At 44.5% G+C, this 18,060-nt stretch overlaps 1 protein-coding gene across 3 annotated transcripts in view; it reads left to right on the top strand.

Annotated features, from left to right (window-relative positions):
- Nucleotides 1-18,060, top strand: part of LOC126336385 (cell division cycle protein 23 homolog) — a 121,404-nt gene that overhangs the window by 54,428 nt on the left and 48,916 nt on the right. For all 3 annotated transcript variants that reach the window (XM_050000006.1, XM_050000007.1, XM_050000008.1), the window contains one exon: nucleotides 4,802-4,979. In XM_050000006.1, the coding sequence (XP_049855963.1) occupies nucleotides 4,802-4,979 (178 nt within the window). The remainder of the gene's footprint in view (nucleotides 1-4,801; nucleotides 4,980-18,060) is intronic.

Below are 18,060 nucleotides of genomic sequence, written 5' to 3' on the forward strand. Positions count from 1 at the left end.
CTTTCACTATGATCAAGAGTCGAAGAGGCAGAGTATAGATGGTACAAAACGTCATTGCTGTGCCAGAACATGGCTCGCATGAGCAAAGCCCGGATGAAGTCTATGCACATTGGTTTTTTAAATCAAACTGTCAATGCTCAGTTTTATGTGGCAGTGCTCCAGAGACTGGATCATAGGATCACTTGCATCTGAAAGGAGATCCGCGCATCTACATCTGCATGAGTACTCTGCAATTCACATTTAAGTGCTTGGCAGAGGGTTCATCGAACCACAATCATACTATCTCTCTACCATTCCACTCCCAAACAGCGCGCGGAAAAACGAACACCTAAACCTTTCTGTTCGAGCTCTGATTTCTCTTATTTTATTTTGATGATCATTCCTACCTATGTAGGTTGGGCTCAACAAAATATTTTCGCATTCGGAAGATAAAGTTGGTGACTGAAATTTCGTAAATAGACCTCGTTGCGACGAAAAACGTCTTTGCTTTAATGACTTGCATTCCAACTCGCGTATCATATCTGCCACACTCTCTCCCCTATTATGTGATAATACAAAACGAGCTGCCTTTTTTTGCACCCTTCCGATGTCCTTCGTCAATCCCACCTGGTAAGGATCCCACACCGTGCAGCAATATTGTAACAGAGGACGAACAAATGTAGTGTAAGCTGTCTCTTTAGTGGACTTGTTGCATCATCTAAGTGCCCTGCCAATGAAACGCAACCTTTGGCTCTCTTTCCCCCACATTATTATCTATGTGGTCTTTCCAACTAATGTTGTTCATAATTTTAACACCCAGGTACATAGTTGAATTGACAGCCTTGAGAATTGTACTATTTACCGAGTAATCGAATTCCAACGGCTTTCTTTTGGAACTCATGTGGATCACCTCACACTTTTCGTTATTTAACGTCAACTGCCACCTGCCACACCATACAGCAATCTTTTCTAAATCGCTTTGCAACTGATACTGGTCTTCGGATGACCTTACTATACAGTAAATTACAGCATCATCTGTGAACATCCTAAGAAAACTGCTCAGATTGTAACCCAGGTCATTTATATAGATCAGGAACAGCAGAGATTCCAGGACGCTTCTCTGGGGACCACCTAATATCACTTAAGTTTTACTTGACGATTTGCCATCTGTTACTACGAACTGCAACCTTCCTGACGGGAAATCACGAATCCAGTCGCACAACTGAGACAATACCCCGTAGGCCCGCAGCTTGTCTAGAAGTCCCTCGGTTGGAATGGTGTCAAAAGCTTTTCGGAAATCTAGAAATACGGAATCAACTTGAGATCCCCTGTCGATAGCGGCCATTACTTCGCGCAAATAAAGAGCTAGCTGCATTGCACAAGAACGATGTTTTCTGAAGCCATGCTGATTACGTATCAATAGATCGTTCCCTTCGAGGTGATTCATAATGTTTGAATACAGTATCATGGAAACGGCACCATGACAACACGCAGACTGATACCATGTGTATTGTCATGGCCTTCTGGACCTGTATTGGTGTGACAATGGTGCTGCAGCTGCCCTATGGTCCTGACTTGGTCCCAGTGGTTTTTTTTTAGTTTCTTATGCTGAAAAGGATCATTAAAGGAAAGCATCTAGAGTCTGTGGACAATGTGCAAGCTACTTGGATGGCTTCCATGAAGAGAATCCCGATTGAGGAGGTCCAGAAAGCTTATGACGCACGCAAATGTCACTAGAAAGCGTATTGATGCAGAAGGGTCATATTTTGAAGAATTTTGTTTTTAAACTTATCCAAGCAATAAATTAAAAAATACATTGCTTTCTAGAAAAAACCTTTAGATGAAGACTGACTGTAATGGCTACAATGGCGCCAAACATCAACAAACTAGTTTGTGCGTAATTTGTTGTAATCTTGCACAATAAAGTCTGACTGTGATAGAAAGATGAACATTTTCTTGACCCTCAGCATAAAGACATTTCCTTTAAAAACAAACAAGAAAACTGCTGCATCATTCATAGTTACAGACCTTGGAAATGCAGTTAATATTGTCAATTACAAAACATTCAGAATTCCCTCACTGTCACAATAGTTAGTATAGACTTCTTAGTGGGTGACATTGTAGGCAGGATGGAAAGTAACCATTTAATGCAAGTTTTGTTTTGAATCCCACTTGGACAAATTTGTGTTATTGCATTAATCTGAAGAGAGAAAAAAAATTAACAGCAGAAATAGCTATTGCTCTTCATCAGATAATTTCATCCCTCAAAATGGAATAGCATGTGAATCCTTTACCATTTAATATCCTGTCCAAAGGTATCTGATGTCAAAGAACATCGGTATTGTGTCAGGAAGGGTACCTATGAGGCAAGTAATAGGTCTCATATTGTATACCAACCACCTCTTCCCAGCCATCTAGGGGGATCTTCCAAGGGCATCATGGATTCTGGGTGCGTGGACAGGTGTGTATTCTTGTGTGCTCAGTTTTGGTGTCTTTCCATGTATTTTCAGGATGAGGTGAGATGAGAAATCTAATTGGGTTCTGCAGAAGCCTCCTGCTCTATTTCTGAGACTTATATTGGAGACTGAGCCTGCTGGAAACATAGTAATGCTTCAGCATATCGTTGTCACATTGAGAGGAAAATAATATTACTTGTAAAATATGTATACTTAACAACATAAAGTTGACCATGTATCCTGTGTAGCACTCAGTCCATAGGAACACATACGGTCCCAAATTGTCATGGTAACACGATCACTGTGAGATGTCTCGCAGATATATTTGGATATGAAACTGACTCATTGCAGTTTATAAATAGGGTGAAGCACCTGACTTTTACACCTCAAATAACAATTGACTCATTTTGATATTTGTAATAACTTTTCAGTTTATCACTGGCCTGGTTTCATGGAACAGACGGGCACATTTTCACAACTTCATTAATCACCTAGATACATGTATAAAATTGTGTATTTTTAAACAGGGAAATTTTTTGCTTTATAATATGAGGTCTGTATGTGACAGATTCGGCGGTATAACACTTTTGTAGGTCTGACTGGACATTACAGAGTAAAAATGTCTTGAGTGTGGTGACTTTTGTGCAGTTGCAGTTATTTCAGTGGTGCACCACTCAGAAACTTGCACCACTCTGCACAAAAATTAGCACCACCAAGGCAAGTGCTACATGATGGTTATGCTGCTCTTGATGGAGTGGAGTAAATTACGACATTGTGCACCATTCAGACGGTTGCAACAAAAGCAGAATTTGTCCACGTAACTATTTGTTACACCTACAAAAGGGTTTTCACTGGGTTTGTCTCGTATGGATCTGCTGTTCTGTTGCAGAAAGGCCCATTTAAAAAATACAAAATTTATGACTGTATCTAAATGGTTATTGATCTACAGATATGTTTGGATTTTTGTTTTACGAACCCCTGATTACTATTCACTCCTGTGAGAAGAGGTTAGAAACAACTTTCACAAGTAACAGATTTATTAGACGTGTAAAAGTAAACTGCCACATCCCATACTCATACTATACCATAATTGACTGAGGTATATACAGATTCATCAGGAAACATTACATTCTGCCACTCAGGATAGATATTGTCCTCAGCAAACACTAGTCTCAAGAGTTATTGACCTTCACAAAGCTTCTCCTTGATGCTGTCAGTTTACTTTGTAGACCAGGCTTATGAAGCCATAAGATACTACTATTCTGCATTTTGTGAAGCATACAGATTTTACATTTCTGTGCATTTAAAACAAGTTCCCAGTATTTGAACCACATGGAAATCTTATGAAGATCTGGTGGATATTTATACAGCTTTTTTGAGTACTTCATTATTGATAGCATCATCTGCAAAAAGTCCTTTAATATTTTCTGCTATGTGTCAATATAAAAAACGAACAATAAGGGTCCAATACACTTCCATGGTGCATGCCTGAAGTTAAATCTACTACTGTTCATGACTATCCATTCAAGATAAGATCCTCAGAATAAAGTCTAGGATTGTATAACAGATTGATATCATTGAGAGTGGATGGCAGTTCCTCGGGTTGTTTCTGATATACTTCCTCTGAAAGGTGTGATCTGCTCTTTGTAGTGACCTCAGTATCTGTATTGCTCATCTCTGCAATGGTGTGAGAATTAGACTGGAGCAAGAAGAGAGGGAAGAACGGCTGAGGAGGGATGTTAGGCAATGGAACTTTGACAGCTGTTTATATGTATGACCAAGGAAATAACTTCAATTTATTATTAAACACTATGAGGTGCTTGCAACATATCAGAATTGATAGTTCAGTATATACATCTTCATTTGATTTTACCGAGCAGGGTGGCGAGGTGGTTCTTTACAAGAGAATATAGCAGATTTGCTCCCCCGAGCCAATCTTGCACTTCATCTCATTTTCAATTGGATGTAAAACTATGATCATTCTTTTTCTGATTCTGTACTACTTTGTTACCCTTCCCCTCTTTCTCCTGCAAAGCAACAGTTCTGTCATATTTGTTACTTATTTCTCTTTTCTCAGTTTTATGAATTGGAACAATATGAGCATCTGAAACAAAGAATTTCTCTTATTCACTAATTGGAATTGCACAAGACTGTTACTTAGTTTCCACTTGTTTTGGTAGATAACTATGTAGATGCAGTCAGTATTTATGTTGAAATTTCTTTTCTTGATCTTCCCATTTTTAGGTCAGATGCTCTGTAGAATGTGTATTTACTGGCAGTTATAATTAATGTAAAAATAATTTTGGTTTCAGTTTATTTTGCTGTATAAATTAGCTTTTGTATTAAAATGACATTCTAATTTACAGTTGGACTCCCTTGTGCTACCAAGCCACTGGATCAAACATTTTTTTCTTGGACACACCTACTTAGATCAACAGCTTAATGATGAAGCACTTAAGATCTATAGTGTGCTGCGAACTAATGGATTTGAGAACTGCAATTACATCTTAGCACAGACAGCAATTGCACATCACAATAGGAGAGGTAAATGAAAAATCTCTTAATTTTGTGTGTGTGTGGCATGAAGTGAGTGCGTACTCTCGCCTGCATACTCAGTCATACATGCAGATTGCTAATACCTTCCATTTCATGCTAAAGAATATGTCATGTAGTTTTGTTTTATGTGGTGAATTTTGCTTCAGAAGAATGTTCAGTTTGACTTTTCATGTCTCTTCTTATTTGTTGGCATTCTGTTACTGTCAGGAAGTAAATGTACACCAGAGCAAAATTTTTGTGAATTTTGTATTAGTGGTATGTGGGATGTGTCAGTACAAGATTTTGCACCTGCAAGGTTCCAGTAGTCTCTTTGGAAGGAAAGGATTACTATGATCTGAAGAGATATATATTCCAACAATGTTTCCTTCCCGGCTATGGTGTGGGAGGAACATGGGGGAAAGAGACAGAGATAGATTTACTCTCCACAATACATACACTCCTGGAAATGGAAAAAAGAACACATTGACACCGGTGTGTCAGATCCACCATACTTGCTCCGGACACTGCGAGAGGGCTGTACAAGCAATGATCACACGCACGGCGCAGCGGACACACCAGGAACCGCGGTGTTGGCCGTCGAATGGCGCTAGCTACGCAGCATTTGTGCACCGCCGCCGTCAGTGTCAGCCAGTTTACCGTGGCATACGGAGCTCCATCGCAGTCTTTAACACTGGTAGCATGCCGCGACAGTGTGGACGTGAACCGTATGTGCAGTTGACGGACTTTGAGCGAGGGCGTATAGTGGGCATGCGGGAGGCCGGGTGGACGTACCGCCGAATTGCTCAACACGTGGGGCGTGAGGTCTCCACAGTACATCGATGTTGTCACCAGAGGTCCGCGGAAGGTGCATGTGCCCGTTGACCTGTGACCGGACCGCAGCGACGCACGGATGCACGCCAAGACCGAAGGGTCCTACGCAGTGCTGTAGGAGACCGCACCGCCACTTCCCAGCAAATTAGGGACACTGTTGCTCCTTGGTATCGGCGAGGACCATTCGCAACCGTCTCCATGAAGCTGGGCTACGGTCCCGCACATCGTTAGGCCGTCTTCCGCTCATGCCCCAAGATCGTGCAGCCCGCCTCCAGTGGTGTCGCGACAGGCGTGAATGGAGGGACGACGGAGACGTGTCGTCTTCAGCGATGAGAGTCGCTTCTGCCTTGGTGCCAATGATGGTCGTATGTGTGTTTGGCGCCGTGCAGGTGAGCGCCACAATCAGGACTGCATACGACCGAGGCACACAGGGACAACACCCAGCATCATGGTGTGGGGGGCGATCTCCTACACTGGCCGTATACCTCTGGTGATCGTCGAGGGGACACTGAATAGTGCACGGTACATCCAAACCGTCATCGAACCCATCGTTCTACCATTCCTAGACCAGCAAGGGAACTTGCTGTTCCAACAAGACAATGCACGTCCACATGTATCCCGTGCCACCCAACGTGCTCTAGAAGGTGTAAGTCAACTACCCTGGCCAGCAAGATCTCCGGATCTGTCCCCCATTGAGCATGTTTGGGACTGGATGAAGCGTCGTCTCACGCGGTCTGCACGTCCAGCACGAACCCTGGTCCAACTGAGGCGCCAGGTGGAAATGGCATGGCAAGCCGTTCCACAGGACTACATCCAGCATCTCTACGATCGTCTCCATGGGAGAATAGCAGCCTGCATTGCTGCGAAAGGTGGATATACACTGTACTAGTGCCGACATTGTGCATGCTCTGTTGCCTGTGTCTATGTGCCTGTGGTTCTGTCAGTGTGATCATGTGATGTATCTGACCCCAGGAATGTGTCAATAAAGTTTCCCCTTCCTGGGACAATGAATTCACGGTGTTTTTATTTCAATTTCCAGGAGTGTAGTTTGCTCTATGACAAATGTGGATTTCTCTTTGGCTAGAGCTATTATTCTTAATTGAACACATAGAGGACAGGTTTTGGGGAAATAGCAGCAATTTGAAAAGAAAAAGTGGTTCAATTCTGATTAAAATGGCATCCACTGCACACCTGCTGGTTCTGCACACCTGTGACAAACTGGGGTACATTCCTGTAACAGTTCACCCCCCCCCCCCCTCCCCCCAACATCATCCTCAATGTAGTACAGGGTATCGTCTACCACTGCAGCCTTTCTCAGACCAATGGGGAGTTACATGCTGAAACTTCCTGGCAGATTAAAACTGTGTGCCGGACCAAGACTCCAACTCGGGACCTTTGCCTTTCGCAGGAAAGTGCTTTGGTAGAGCACTTGCCCGTGAAAGGCGAAGGTCCTGAGTTCAAGTCTCGGTCGGCACACAGTTTTAATCTGCCAGGAAGTTTCATGTCAGTGCACACTCCGCTGCAGTGTGAAAATCTTATTCTGGAGTTACATGCTAATTTGAAGCAACAGGATGTACATTTTGTCCATCATGTTAAGCAGGGACCAGAGACCAATACGGTTGATACTGGGACCTTCATCTTGGATGCTGAAGATGACTCATTGCCTGAAAAGGTCAAGGTGGTGATGTATCCGTGTGATGTGATACCCCCTCTCATATGGTGCTTCAGATGCGCAAGATTCGGGTACATGTTGTAATGCCAGCCCTGTTTGTTGGAATTGTGGATCTCAGTTGGACAAGAAACTCATTGTGACGCTCCCTATGTCTATCAGCTGCAGGAAGCACCATTCTCCCTTTCTACCAGACGATACCATCTCTGAAAGAGAAAAGGATATCCAAAAATAAGATTCTTGACTGACTGGCATATCCGGAGGGCAACAAAAAATGATTGAATCCTGTACATATGACAATGACGTTTGCTACAAATACAATGATGTCGTCCTCTCTAGTGATGCTTCTTGAATGCACCTGCTACCTTGGTGTTTGCCCCCCTTCTTGCATCTCTGTCCTACTGCTTGCCCCAGACCCACTCTGTGAATGTTGATTCTCCATCCACCAGTGACATCGATCTGCAGCCAAGAAGCAACACCCTCTTCCAGCATCTCTCACCAGGAAAGGGACTCTCAGCATGCTATCCTTCCATGATTATGCTGATGTGCAACCAGATACCAGCCAGTGGATGGAGGAGCCACAAGTTGCCGATTGTAAGGTGTCACATTCCTCCTCTGTCCCTGAAACTAGGGCAGGCAGGCCTCATGAACGTCAAAATTATCCAAGGAGAAAAGGGACAAAAAGATGACTCCCAAGGTGGAGGAGGTTCCAGTGGTCCTCATGCCACCAGACTTCACATGTGGTGACTCTCTACCTTAGGTGGTATTCCTGGTGTATCTTCACTAGCAGAATAGAAATGTGGAAAACACAAGCCCAAAAACAATTTATTCGACTCACCAAAACGAAACAATAATGCGATCTCCAGAAGAACCAAAGGCCCAGTCTCAACTGCGGATCGTCACAAATATAAAATAACAATAAAACAATTCTATAACGTCAAGATGTCCGTCAACTATACCAAGTCCATCTGCAAGAGATAGGCCAGCTAGAAGAGGCGTCTGGCTGTGGCTGCCGGGGTGACAGCTCTGTATACTTCCAAGCAGTGCATCAAACTGCCCTTTGCCGGCAGTGCGCTGCACTATAAAGCCCGTTTGGTGGATGTCTCTGCCAGAATTATATGTGATCACGTGCCTGGTGTATCAAAGTAGTTCCTGGGCTCGCTGCGACCTCTGATGAAGCTGTTCTGCAGGCTACGCGAACAGGTCCCTAGCGGCCTTTGGTGGAGACCTGGTGTTGTGTTGCGTTGTGTTGTGGCCACCAGTAAATATTTGTGGTGACAGAAACGTGGGACTTATTACCATTGGTTGCACAGAAACCACACATACTTTATTTTTAAAAAACAAAACTCTCATTAACATCATTTTTAAAAGATTTTACTACACTGGCAGCTCGACACCTTATTAGAATAATTGCAAGTTATTGTTGGCTGCAGGCCACAAACAAGGTTACACACAATAAACGGCTGAAGGCATGATTAAGAAGGTTCAAAATTATTCGTGGGCTTGAGGCCAGAAGCAATTTCAAAAATACACAATAGCTGAAGGCTTGTAATACCAATAAGGTTGACAATTGTATGTTAAAAATACCAAAAACCCTTTTAACAAGTTACAGTGACGGCTGAAGGCCTTATCAAGAAGGAACTGAAACTATTTGTTGGCTGAAAGCCACAAGCAATGTTACAAACAATTAACATCTGGAGGCCAGCAGCAATTTCAGAATACGTAACGGCTGAAGGCCTGAATTAAAAGTGAGGAAGGCAGTTACACATTAACAAATACTAAGATATTTTCTTCTTAACAATCAACATGGTGACAAGCTATAGTAACAGCGAAGGCCTTATTAAGAAAAAAATTGCAAATTATTGATCAGCTGAAGGCCACAAACAATTTATGGCTGAAGGCCTCATTAAGAAAGGATTTCAAATTATTGGGAGTTGAAGGCCGCAAGCAATTTTCAGATTACTCAACGACTGAAGGTCTGAATTACAAGTAAGAAAGGCAGTTGCATGTTAAAATACTAAAACCTTTTAAAACAATCTTAACAAACAGTAACAGGTTATAGTGATGGCCTTATTAAGAGAAAATTGCAAATAATTTGTCGGCTGAAGGCCACAAGCAGTGTTACAAACAATTAATGGCTGAAGGCTGGAATTACAAGTGGGGAAGGCAATAACATTTTAAAACTTGAGGGTAAATTTTAAACAATTATGACAACTTGTCTAAATAAGACGGAGTGATACAAAGACAGTGCTCCCTGGATCGACCTGAGGAAGGTGACTACTGCTGTGTAAGGGGTGAGACAGGCAGTCAAGAGTTGTACTCACGAAACAAGATGGCATTTCACATTAGGGATAGTTTAAGAGCCGACCAACTGACTAACCAATTCGCCCAACGTCCGATCACCGGTACAAGAATGGAATATTTTTAGACAAGGGCGAAGAGACTGGACAGCACCACGTCTTCAGAAACACACCCAAGGCCGAAGGAAACACGAACCAATGTAGACCTCCGAAAAAAACATAAGCACACTACAATTCAAAAGGCTGTCGAACTACATGCCGTATCGGACAGCGCCAGCATGATGAGGAAAGGTACACTGCCGGAAAAGTATGCTAACTTCCAGGGCAGGTAACTGGGGCAGTAGTGGCCACATGGCAAAAAATACTGCTGGTTGCACTTCACTAACAAGAATAATACTAAATCCAAACTAACATCAAGGAGTAGGAGGCGGCTAATAGCTTCTGCCAACCTGACAGACTTCACTTGTTGCAGTTGGTCTCACCGACCCTGGGAGCAGCAACACGCAAACCAACAGCAAGAACCCAAGTGGTGGAGGTTTCAGTACTGGACACGGTTCACTCAACTTCAGACGTCCTGGGTTTGGTTGTCGGCTATAGCCCCTTTGTCCGACAGTGCCTGCACACAGCCAGCAGTCCCAGCCTGCCCTCGCGCTGCGGACCTCTTCACTACTCCATCCTAAGCCGATCTTCGCTGCTCCGTCCAAAGCTGAACTGATGTCCATTCGCCACTTTCCAAATCCAGTACGCAGACAACATAAAGATAACTGCTCATTCAGAACCACAAGATATACACATTGATCTGTGAAAACAATTCCACCACCAACTCACAATACTAAAACCAGTCACTGTGAAACAACACAGATGAATTATAAGTCGGCACAAACACAGAGAAGCCAGAAGCGGTCGGAAAACCACATGCACTTCGTCCACTGCAGTGACCGACCGAACGACCAACAAACAGTCGTCCCCACTCAAGTCAGGCAAGGGAAAGATCCCAGTATAATTCGTCAACTGTCAACAACTTATTGCCATGAGGTCACTTAGCCGGGTGGACACACACACACACACACACACACACACACACACACACACACACACACACACACAAAGTGAAAGCTGCACTACTTGAATATCATGGTCCATTCAACTAAAACTCGCTGAATCCGGTCCTTGATGTGGTCATGCACTCTTGCGATCACATCCTTCCATCGGACAGTGCATGCGTCGCTAGCGGTTGGGCAAGTACTGGCTGTCCGCACCTCACTGCTGCTCCATCCCAACTCACTAGCACGACAAACGACGACCCGGAAATACTAGAGGCTGCCCCAAAGATGGTACCACAGTACGCGCTATCGATAAGCTCTGCTGTTGCCACTCACGGACAGAGAAGGCGAGCAAATATAGTGGTGCCAGTGAACACACTAAGAAAACAAGACGCCACTGTCGCTATTACAAGATGCCAAGCTATGAACGGCATCAATGTGAGCTGCACACAGCTCAGTACCAACACAGATGACATAGGTTTTCCTAGTGAATATACGCCCTGTGATGCAGGCATCCTGTGTTGGTTGGACATGAAGTGGGATGCTGATGCAGTAGGTGCTACGATGTCTGAAGTGGTGGGCCACAACAGACATGCCCCCCTGGGGTGAGTGGAACGCTCATCTCGACATTGGGCCCCAAGGCTATCAGTGACAGGATACCGGGAGCAGTCGCAGGCACAGGATCCATCTCCATGGGCATAGGGATCTCTGACAGCGCGTCCGCCTGGCGTGTGACTGGCGGCAATGGCGGAGGCGGCGGTCAGGTGGGAGGAGAGGAGCACAGTCATCCCCGAGGGCCAACAGCCATGGAGACGGCAGAGGAGCCGGCTGCAGATTACACCTTGGGCGAAGCTGGTTGGTGTCCTTCCTGCTCACCATGCTGTTGTCAAGGGTGACTGCCAGCATAGCACAACTGAAGAGCGATGAGGCCCTGACGGGGACCCTTCCAACATGATTCTGGGTGAAAACAATTGTCCACACCGCATCCTGCAGAGTTAAACAAGGCCTTGCCGAACACTGAGGAGTTGGGCGGGGAGAAGATGGAAACAGGAGTAACAAAAGGGACTGATTAGGGCGGCTGTGAAGTTTTTCAGTTGGGGATGACCCATCCTGTACAGTGGACTGGTAGGAGGAAAGAAAGTTGGTAAGGCTGTTGTCCAGGGAGTGTTGGGGACACAATTTCACTGGACTTTGAATGCACAGACAAACTATTTGGCTTATCCGTTAGGTGCAGGATGAATTGGAGCAGTATGAATCAACTGGGTGCCCAGGGTGGTGCAGGAGGAAGTAAACCAGCAGATGTAAATTGAGGGCCATTGTCGGTCACCAATGTCTCTGGAAGATGCAGGAAAGAACTTGGGCCGTATGGGCGGATGTCGTGGAGGACATGCAGGAGACATAAGGGAACCCAGTGCCTGTGTCCACAAGAATAATCTAGGAGGGGCTGAGGAACCGGCCTTTGAAATCCAAGTGCAAGTGGGACAAAGAAGAAGAAGAAGAAGAAGAAGAAGAAGAAGAAGCCTGAGGCCACAGGAACAGGGGTCTAAGGGGTGCCGACTGGTGCTGTTGACAAGAGGGACATGCCGCCACCACCATGCGGGTGATGGCAGCGTCCATCCCCCTCCAGTGGACATGCTGGTGGGCAACGTGCAGGTGCTCCAAAGCCCACTGATGGGGGGAGGGCGGCAGCACAATCCGCCACCTTCCTCCCTCAGAAAAAAGTGGAGGAGACTCATTTATATCCATCTCCTCTCAGAATTGTGAGTGCTACAATACTGCCTTTACCATGTGGGAACTTGACCAAGCTCTCACATCATCCTGATCTGCTGTCCCAGGGACAGACAATGTTTACATTTAGATGTTGCAGCATCTTACTTTTTCTGACAAGCACTTTCTTCTTCATACATACAATCACATTTGAGTAGATGACACGTTTATGCTACCATGAAGTTACTATCATACCAATGCCTAAGCCTTGTAAGGACAAACACCTTCCTTCTAGCTAACAACCCATTTCTCTCACCAGCTGTGTTTGCAACATGATGGAATGTATGATCTATCACCAGCTGGCATGGTGCCTCGCGTCTTGCAGTCTACTTACCACTTCACAACGTGGATTTCGTGTGCGCCATTCTGCAGTTGAACATTTCGTCACTGTGTCAACTCATATTATGATCAGTATTCTGCGGAAATTGAGGGCCATTTTCGGTCACAAATGTCTCCGTAAGGTGCGGGAAAGAACTTGCATGGGACTCTGACTGTGTTCTTTGATTTGAAGAAAGTTTGTGACACCTACTGTAGGACTGGTATCTTCTGTACTCTATACACGTGGGGCTTCCAAGGTTGTCTGCCCCATTTCCTTCAGGAATTTTTAAAAAATGTAGGTTTCAGGGACCGTGTGGGTTTGGCTTTGACGGACCCCTTTATCCAGAACAGGGTGCCTCAAGGTCCGTCAAGAGTGTTATCCTCTTTTCTGTAGGCATTGACCCTGATATTGACTGTCTCTGAGCAGGCATCTTTTTCTCCCTTTTTGCCAATGATTTTGTGATCTGTTGCGTTTCTCCGTGGACTTTTCTCTCTGAGTGACATTTTCAGTGATCTCTCAATAGTTTTGACTTGTGGGGCATTGACAATGGCTTTTGGTTTTCCTCTGAGAGAACTCTTCTGATGAATTTCTGGTGGGTCAGTGGATTTCTTTCACCTTCTTTACATGTTGGTCCTGTTGCTATTCTGTTCAGTGAAACTATGAAATTCCTGGGGCTCATGCCTGATCAAAAACTTCCTTGGTCCTCCCACGTCTTATCTAGCTGCATGCTGTACCCGGTCCCTCATTGTCATGTGTGTCCTAAGCGGCATTTCCTGGGGAGCAGATTATACCAGTCTCCTCTGTTTGTACCAATCCTTCGTCCATTCAAAACTAGACTATGGGTTTTTCATACATGCATCTGCACATCCATCCATCTTATACCATCTTAACACAATCCACATTGTGCAATACATTTGGCCGCTGTTGCCTTTTACACTAGGCTGGTTGAGAATCTGCACGGCAAAGCTGCCAAACTACTTCTGTCATATCGGCATGATGTCCTCCTTAGTGGATATGTGTGCCGTTTGTATGCAATGCCTGGCCACTTGTTGTATGCCTCCTATTTTGATGATTCTTGTAACCTCAAGTATGAGGTGTGCCATTCTTCTGTTACCTCCCAGAATTTGCTTTTGGCTATTTCTCTGGCAGCTTAACTTAATACCACCTGCCATGTTACAGATGGGTGTGGAGGCCCATGTTAATCTTGGACTTCATTCGCTTCCCAGGGGCACTACTCCCGATTTGATCTATCACTGCAAGCTTTTTGACCTTCACACATAACTTAGCAATTGCACTTTCGTGTACACTAATGGCTGTAAGACTGACTATGATGTCGAGTGTGCCTTCATCATGGCATCGACCAAATTCAACATGTTTATGTTTGATTTTCACAGCAGAGCTCTTCAACCTCTATCAGGTACAGCCAGCGACAAAGGCTTTTTGATTGCGTTATGTGCTCCGATTGTGTCAGTGCCCTTCAGAGCCTCTTTGTGCTGTACACAGACCATCCTTTAGTGTGACAGGTCCAAGAAAGCTTCCACTTCCCTGCAGTTGAGGGAGCCAATGTGTGATGTTCATGTGGGTTCCTGATAAAGTCAGTCTGATGCTGCTGCCAAGGCTGCAGTCCTTCTAACTCGTCCTGCTATCTCTTCCATTCCTTTGGGTGAGCCCTGTGTTGCTGTCTGTTGGCAGATGGTGTCACTTTGTTCCCGTGAAGAGCAGACCAGTGGTGATGCCAAAGTTGGTGGAATTAAACCTCTCCCAGATGTGCGGCTGACCTCCTCTCGGTGCTCTTGCTGTGACATGATCATTTCACCTAGGTTGCGTATTGTGCCCTGTCTTTTTTGGCTATAGCCGTTTAAGTGGTGATCCTCACTACTTTGTGCTCATTGTCATCAATCTTCGGTGGTTTGCCATTTCCTGACCGAATGCCTTTTCTTTAACCACTTGTGTTCTAATATATGTTTGCCATCTGAGTTATCAGCCGTTTCAGTGAATGATGCACAGGATGTCTACCGTGTTTTACTTTTTATCCATCGTAGTGAAATGGCGAAGGACATTTAATCTCCAGTGTGTCTACAATGTATTTTGTGGATCTAAGGTTATGACATAAGCACTTATGACCTCACTTGTTTTTGCAGCTGAGAGAGTGAGAGAGAGAGAGAGAGAGAGAGAGAGAGAGAGAGAGAGAGAGAGAGAGAGTGCACAAACGTCTGCCACTCAATATGCCTTTGGAGGCTGTGGCTGTCCATGTGAGCACTTCTCTGGATTTTACTCTCTGATCTGTAATGTGTATCTCCCTCTTGATGGTGAAGTGTTTCAGAATGCATTGTCTGCACTGATTTCTCAACTCCCTGACCCTTCCTCATGTTGGGTGGCTTCAGTGCTCACAACCCTTCGTGGGGTGGAACTAGGACCATTGGCTGCCGTGGCACTATTGAAACTTCGCTCACAGAGCTTGATCTTTGTCTCTTGAATACAAGTTTCCCCATCCACCTCAATGTGGCATCCAAACCAGATATGGAACTTGATTTTTCTGTTGCAGCCCTGGTCTTCTCCCCTCCATCTATTGGAAAGTCAGTGACAACCTGTGAGACAGTGATAGTTTGTCAATCATCCTGTCCCTTCCTTAACATGACTTGCCTGGGTCTCCACCCAGATGGCCTATCAACAATGGTACCTTGGATGCTTTTCCCTCTGCCATCACCCTTAGCACCTCATCAGGTGATAGTATCAGTATTGCTGTCCAGAGCATAACCTCGCCCGTTCTGTTGGCAGCAGATTTTGTGACCCCGTTGGAAGATAGCACCTTGGAGGGCTTCAGAAATCGCCATATACCTCCAGGGGGCTTACCCTCTTTGAAGGGTTTGTGCTTGGCTACCACAGGGACCCAGCCTTTGCACCATCTTTCCCTCTCATCCTCTTGATTTCTTATCCCTCTCCCTTGGAGAACATGTCTGGGATGTTTTTGGAAATGCATTCTACGTATTCAGTAGCCAATACCAGAACAGTTTCTCCACTGTTTTTTGTTCCTTTTTTTCCTTTCTTCTATCCTTCCTCCGCTTTGGCGTTTGAGGTTCCTTGTTTTCCTCTTCCTTCCTGTGTGCACCTGGAGACCAACCCACACAGCTGATGTGCAATAGGCAACTGGGTAATGCATAATGCCCAGTCCTGTGTTCACAGGTAGGGTTCACACCTACCACCTGGCACAGGCCAGGCCCAGGGAGGGGTGATTGTTTGAGCTGAGATCTTCCCAAATTGCTACCGCGTCTTGTCAGGTGTTTGGAAAGTGTGAACAATCACCTAAGGCAGATGGGCCCCCTTCTGAGGAAGAATCCCCAGTTGCAAGGAGCATGCCATTGTGGATGCTGGCAATCATGGGGGATTTTCTCACAGTGAGCCAATCATCAACTTCACAGTCAGTGTCTACCAAACTTAAACGGAATGAGGCTAATGCTCCTCCACAGCTATCCAGTTCATGTTGAGGCCCATCAAACACTGAATTCTTCCCGTGGTGTTATTTCACTAGGCTGCTTGATGGTCTGACGGAGGCAGAAATCCAAATGTGTACCTCTCTGATCAGGGTGTTATTGCAGTCCACTGGGTGATGAATAAGGTAGATGCATCCTTAGTGCCCACATGCACTCTTTTTCCCACTTTTGATAGAGTGGGGCTTCCATCAAAGATCAAAGCAGGCTATGAAATTGACATTCCGACCGTACGTTCAGAACCCGACACTTGCCAGTTGTTGGCAAATAAGAAAATCGGAAACCCTGCATTCTACTGTCTGGCATTTACAGTACTGTTCTTGCCACATCTTGCTCCATGAAGGACATGGCCTTCTTATTAATAATCAATACTTAGGAAAAAATAATTTTCCTACTCGGTTGCTTAAATTGTGCAATCCAAACATTCAGCTGAATTTGCTTTTTTGTGTAACAGTGAAAACACTGCTGCCATTACACACATCACAGTCACATATGCATGAAGTGATACTGTCATTGTATAACAATGTGATCATTTCCTCTGCTGAATTTTCTAAAATGACTTTATTCGACCATGCTTTTTCCATAATGAGCTGTGTTTGGTTGATGGCTTTCTTGTGGTCTTTGGTTGTGGAGTGCTCTGGCTGCAGAAAGAGTGCTTTTTGTTATTTCTGGCAACATAACCTGCAATCTTCCGTGTTTTTTTCATTCAACTGTAGCATCACTTTCTCTCCATAAAAAATTTACAGCTGCAAAACATCCATAGTGTAATCTACTTTATACAGAACTCTTAAACAGGTATGTGCTATTGCAAAGAAAAGGATCTGATACCTTAAGAATGACAAATAATTTGCTGTGTTCCAGATGTTCCTTTCTGTGATGATCCTAAACATGGCAGCTCACTGCATCATGAGCAAATGTACCTGTTGTAGTAATTCATTTATCCATATAACATTTTTCCCCCTGATGTTCTTTCTTTCTTTCTTTCTTTCATTCATTCTTTCTTTCTTTGACATTTTCTGTCATTCTTCAGATAAATGCTTTCATTAACATTAAAACCTGCATCAGCTATTTTGTTCAACTTGCTAATGGAGAGAAGTGAGCCACCATTAAGTTTATGTTTCTCAAAGTAGGTGCACAATGCAGTAACCACTTTATTCATTGACCTCATATGAAAGTCTGCTAGAGTTGAGTCACTCTAAGAAGATCCCTGGCAGTTGCAGTGGGCTGGGCATAGCAGCTCCACGTGCCGACAATGTTGCCAGCTGTCAGGGATCAACTTACTCAGACTCGACTGTAGCCGGGAGAGTGACATATAACATTTCCACTGAATTTCCATTCACTGTGTTACACATAACATCCACCGCCCCCGGGATTGGAATGACTCCTTACCCTCTCCCTTAAAACCCACATCCTTTCGTCCTTCCCTCTTTCCTGATGAAGCAACCGTTGGTTGCGAAAACTTGAATTTTATGTGTATGTTTGTGTGTCTATCGACATGCTATCACTTTCATTTGGTAAGTCACATCATCTTTGTTTTTTGAATATATTAAAATCTAGATATGATATGACCTTACGTTAAGAGAAAAATGGCAGGAGAGTATGATAATAAGGAAGTGTGTTCTTTTGTCTTCATTGATCTTGAATTCTGGGTGTCCTTTTTACTTTGTGTAAAG

This window comes from Schistocerca gregaria, chromosome 2 (assembly GCF_023897955.1).
Source record: "Schistocerca gregaria isolate iqSchGreg1 chromosome 2, iqSchGreg1.2, whole genome shotgun sequence".
Classification (NCBI taxonomy): Eukaryota; Metazoa; Arthropoda; class Insecta; order Orthoptera; family Acrididae; genus Schistocerca; species Schistocerca gregaria.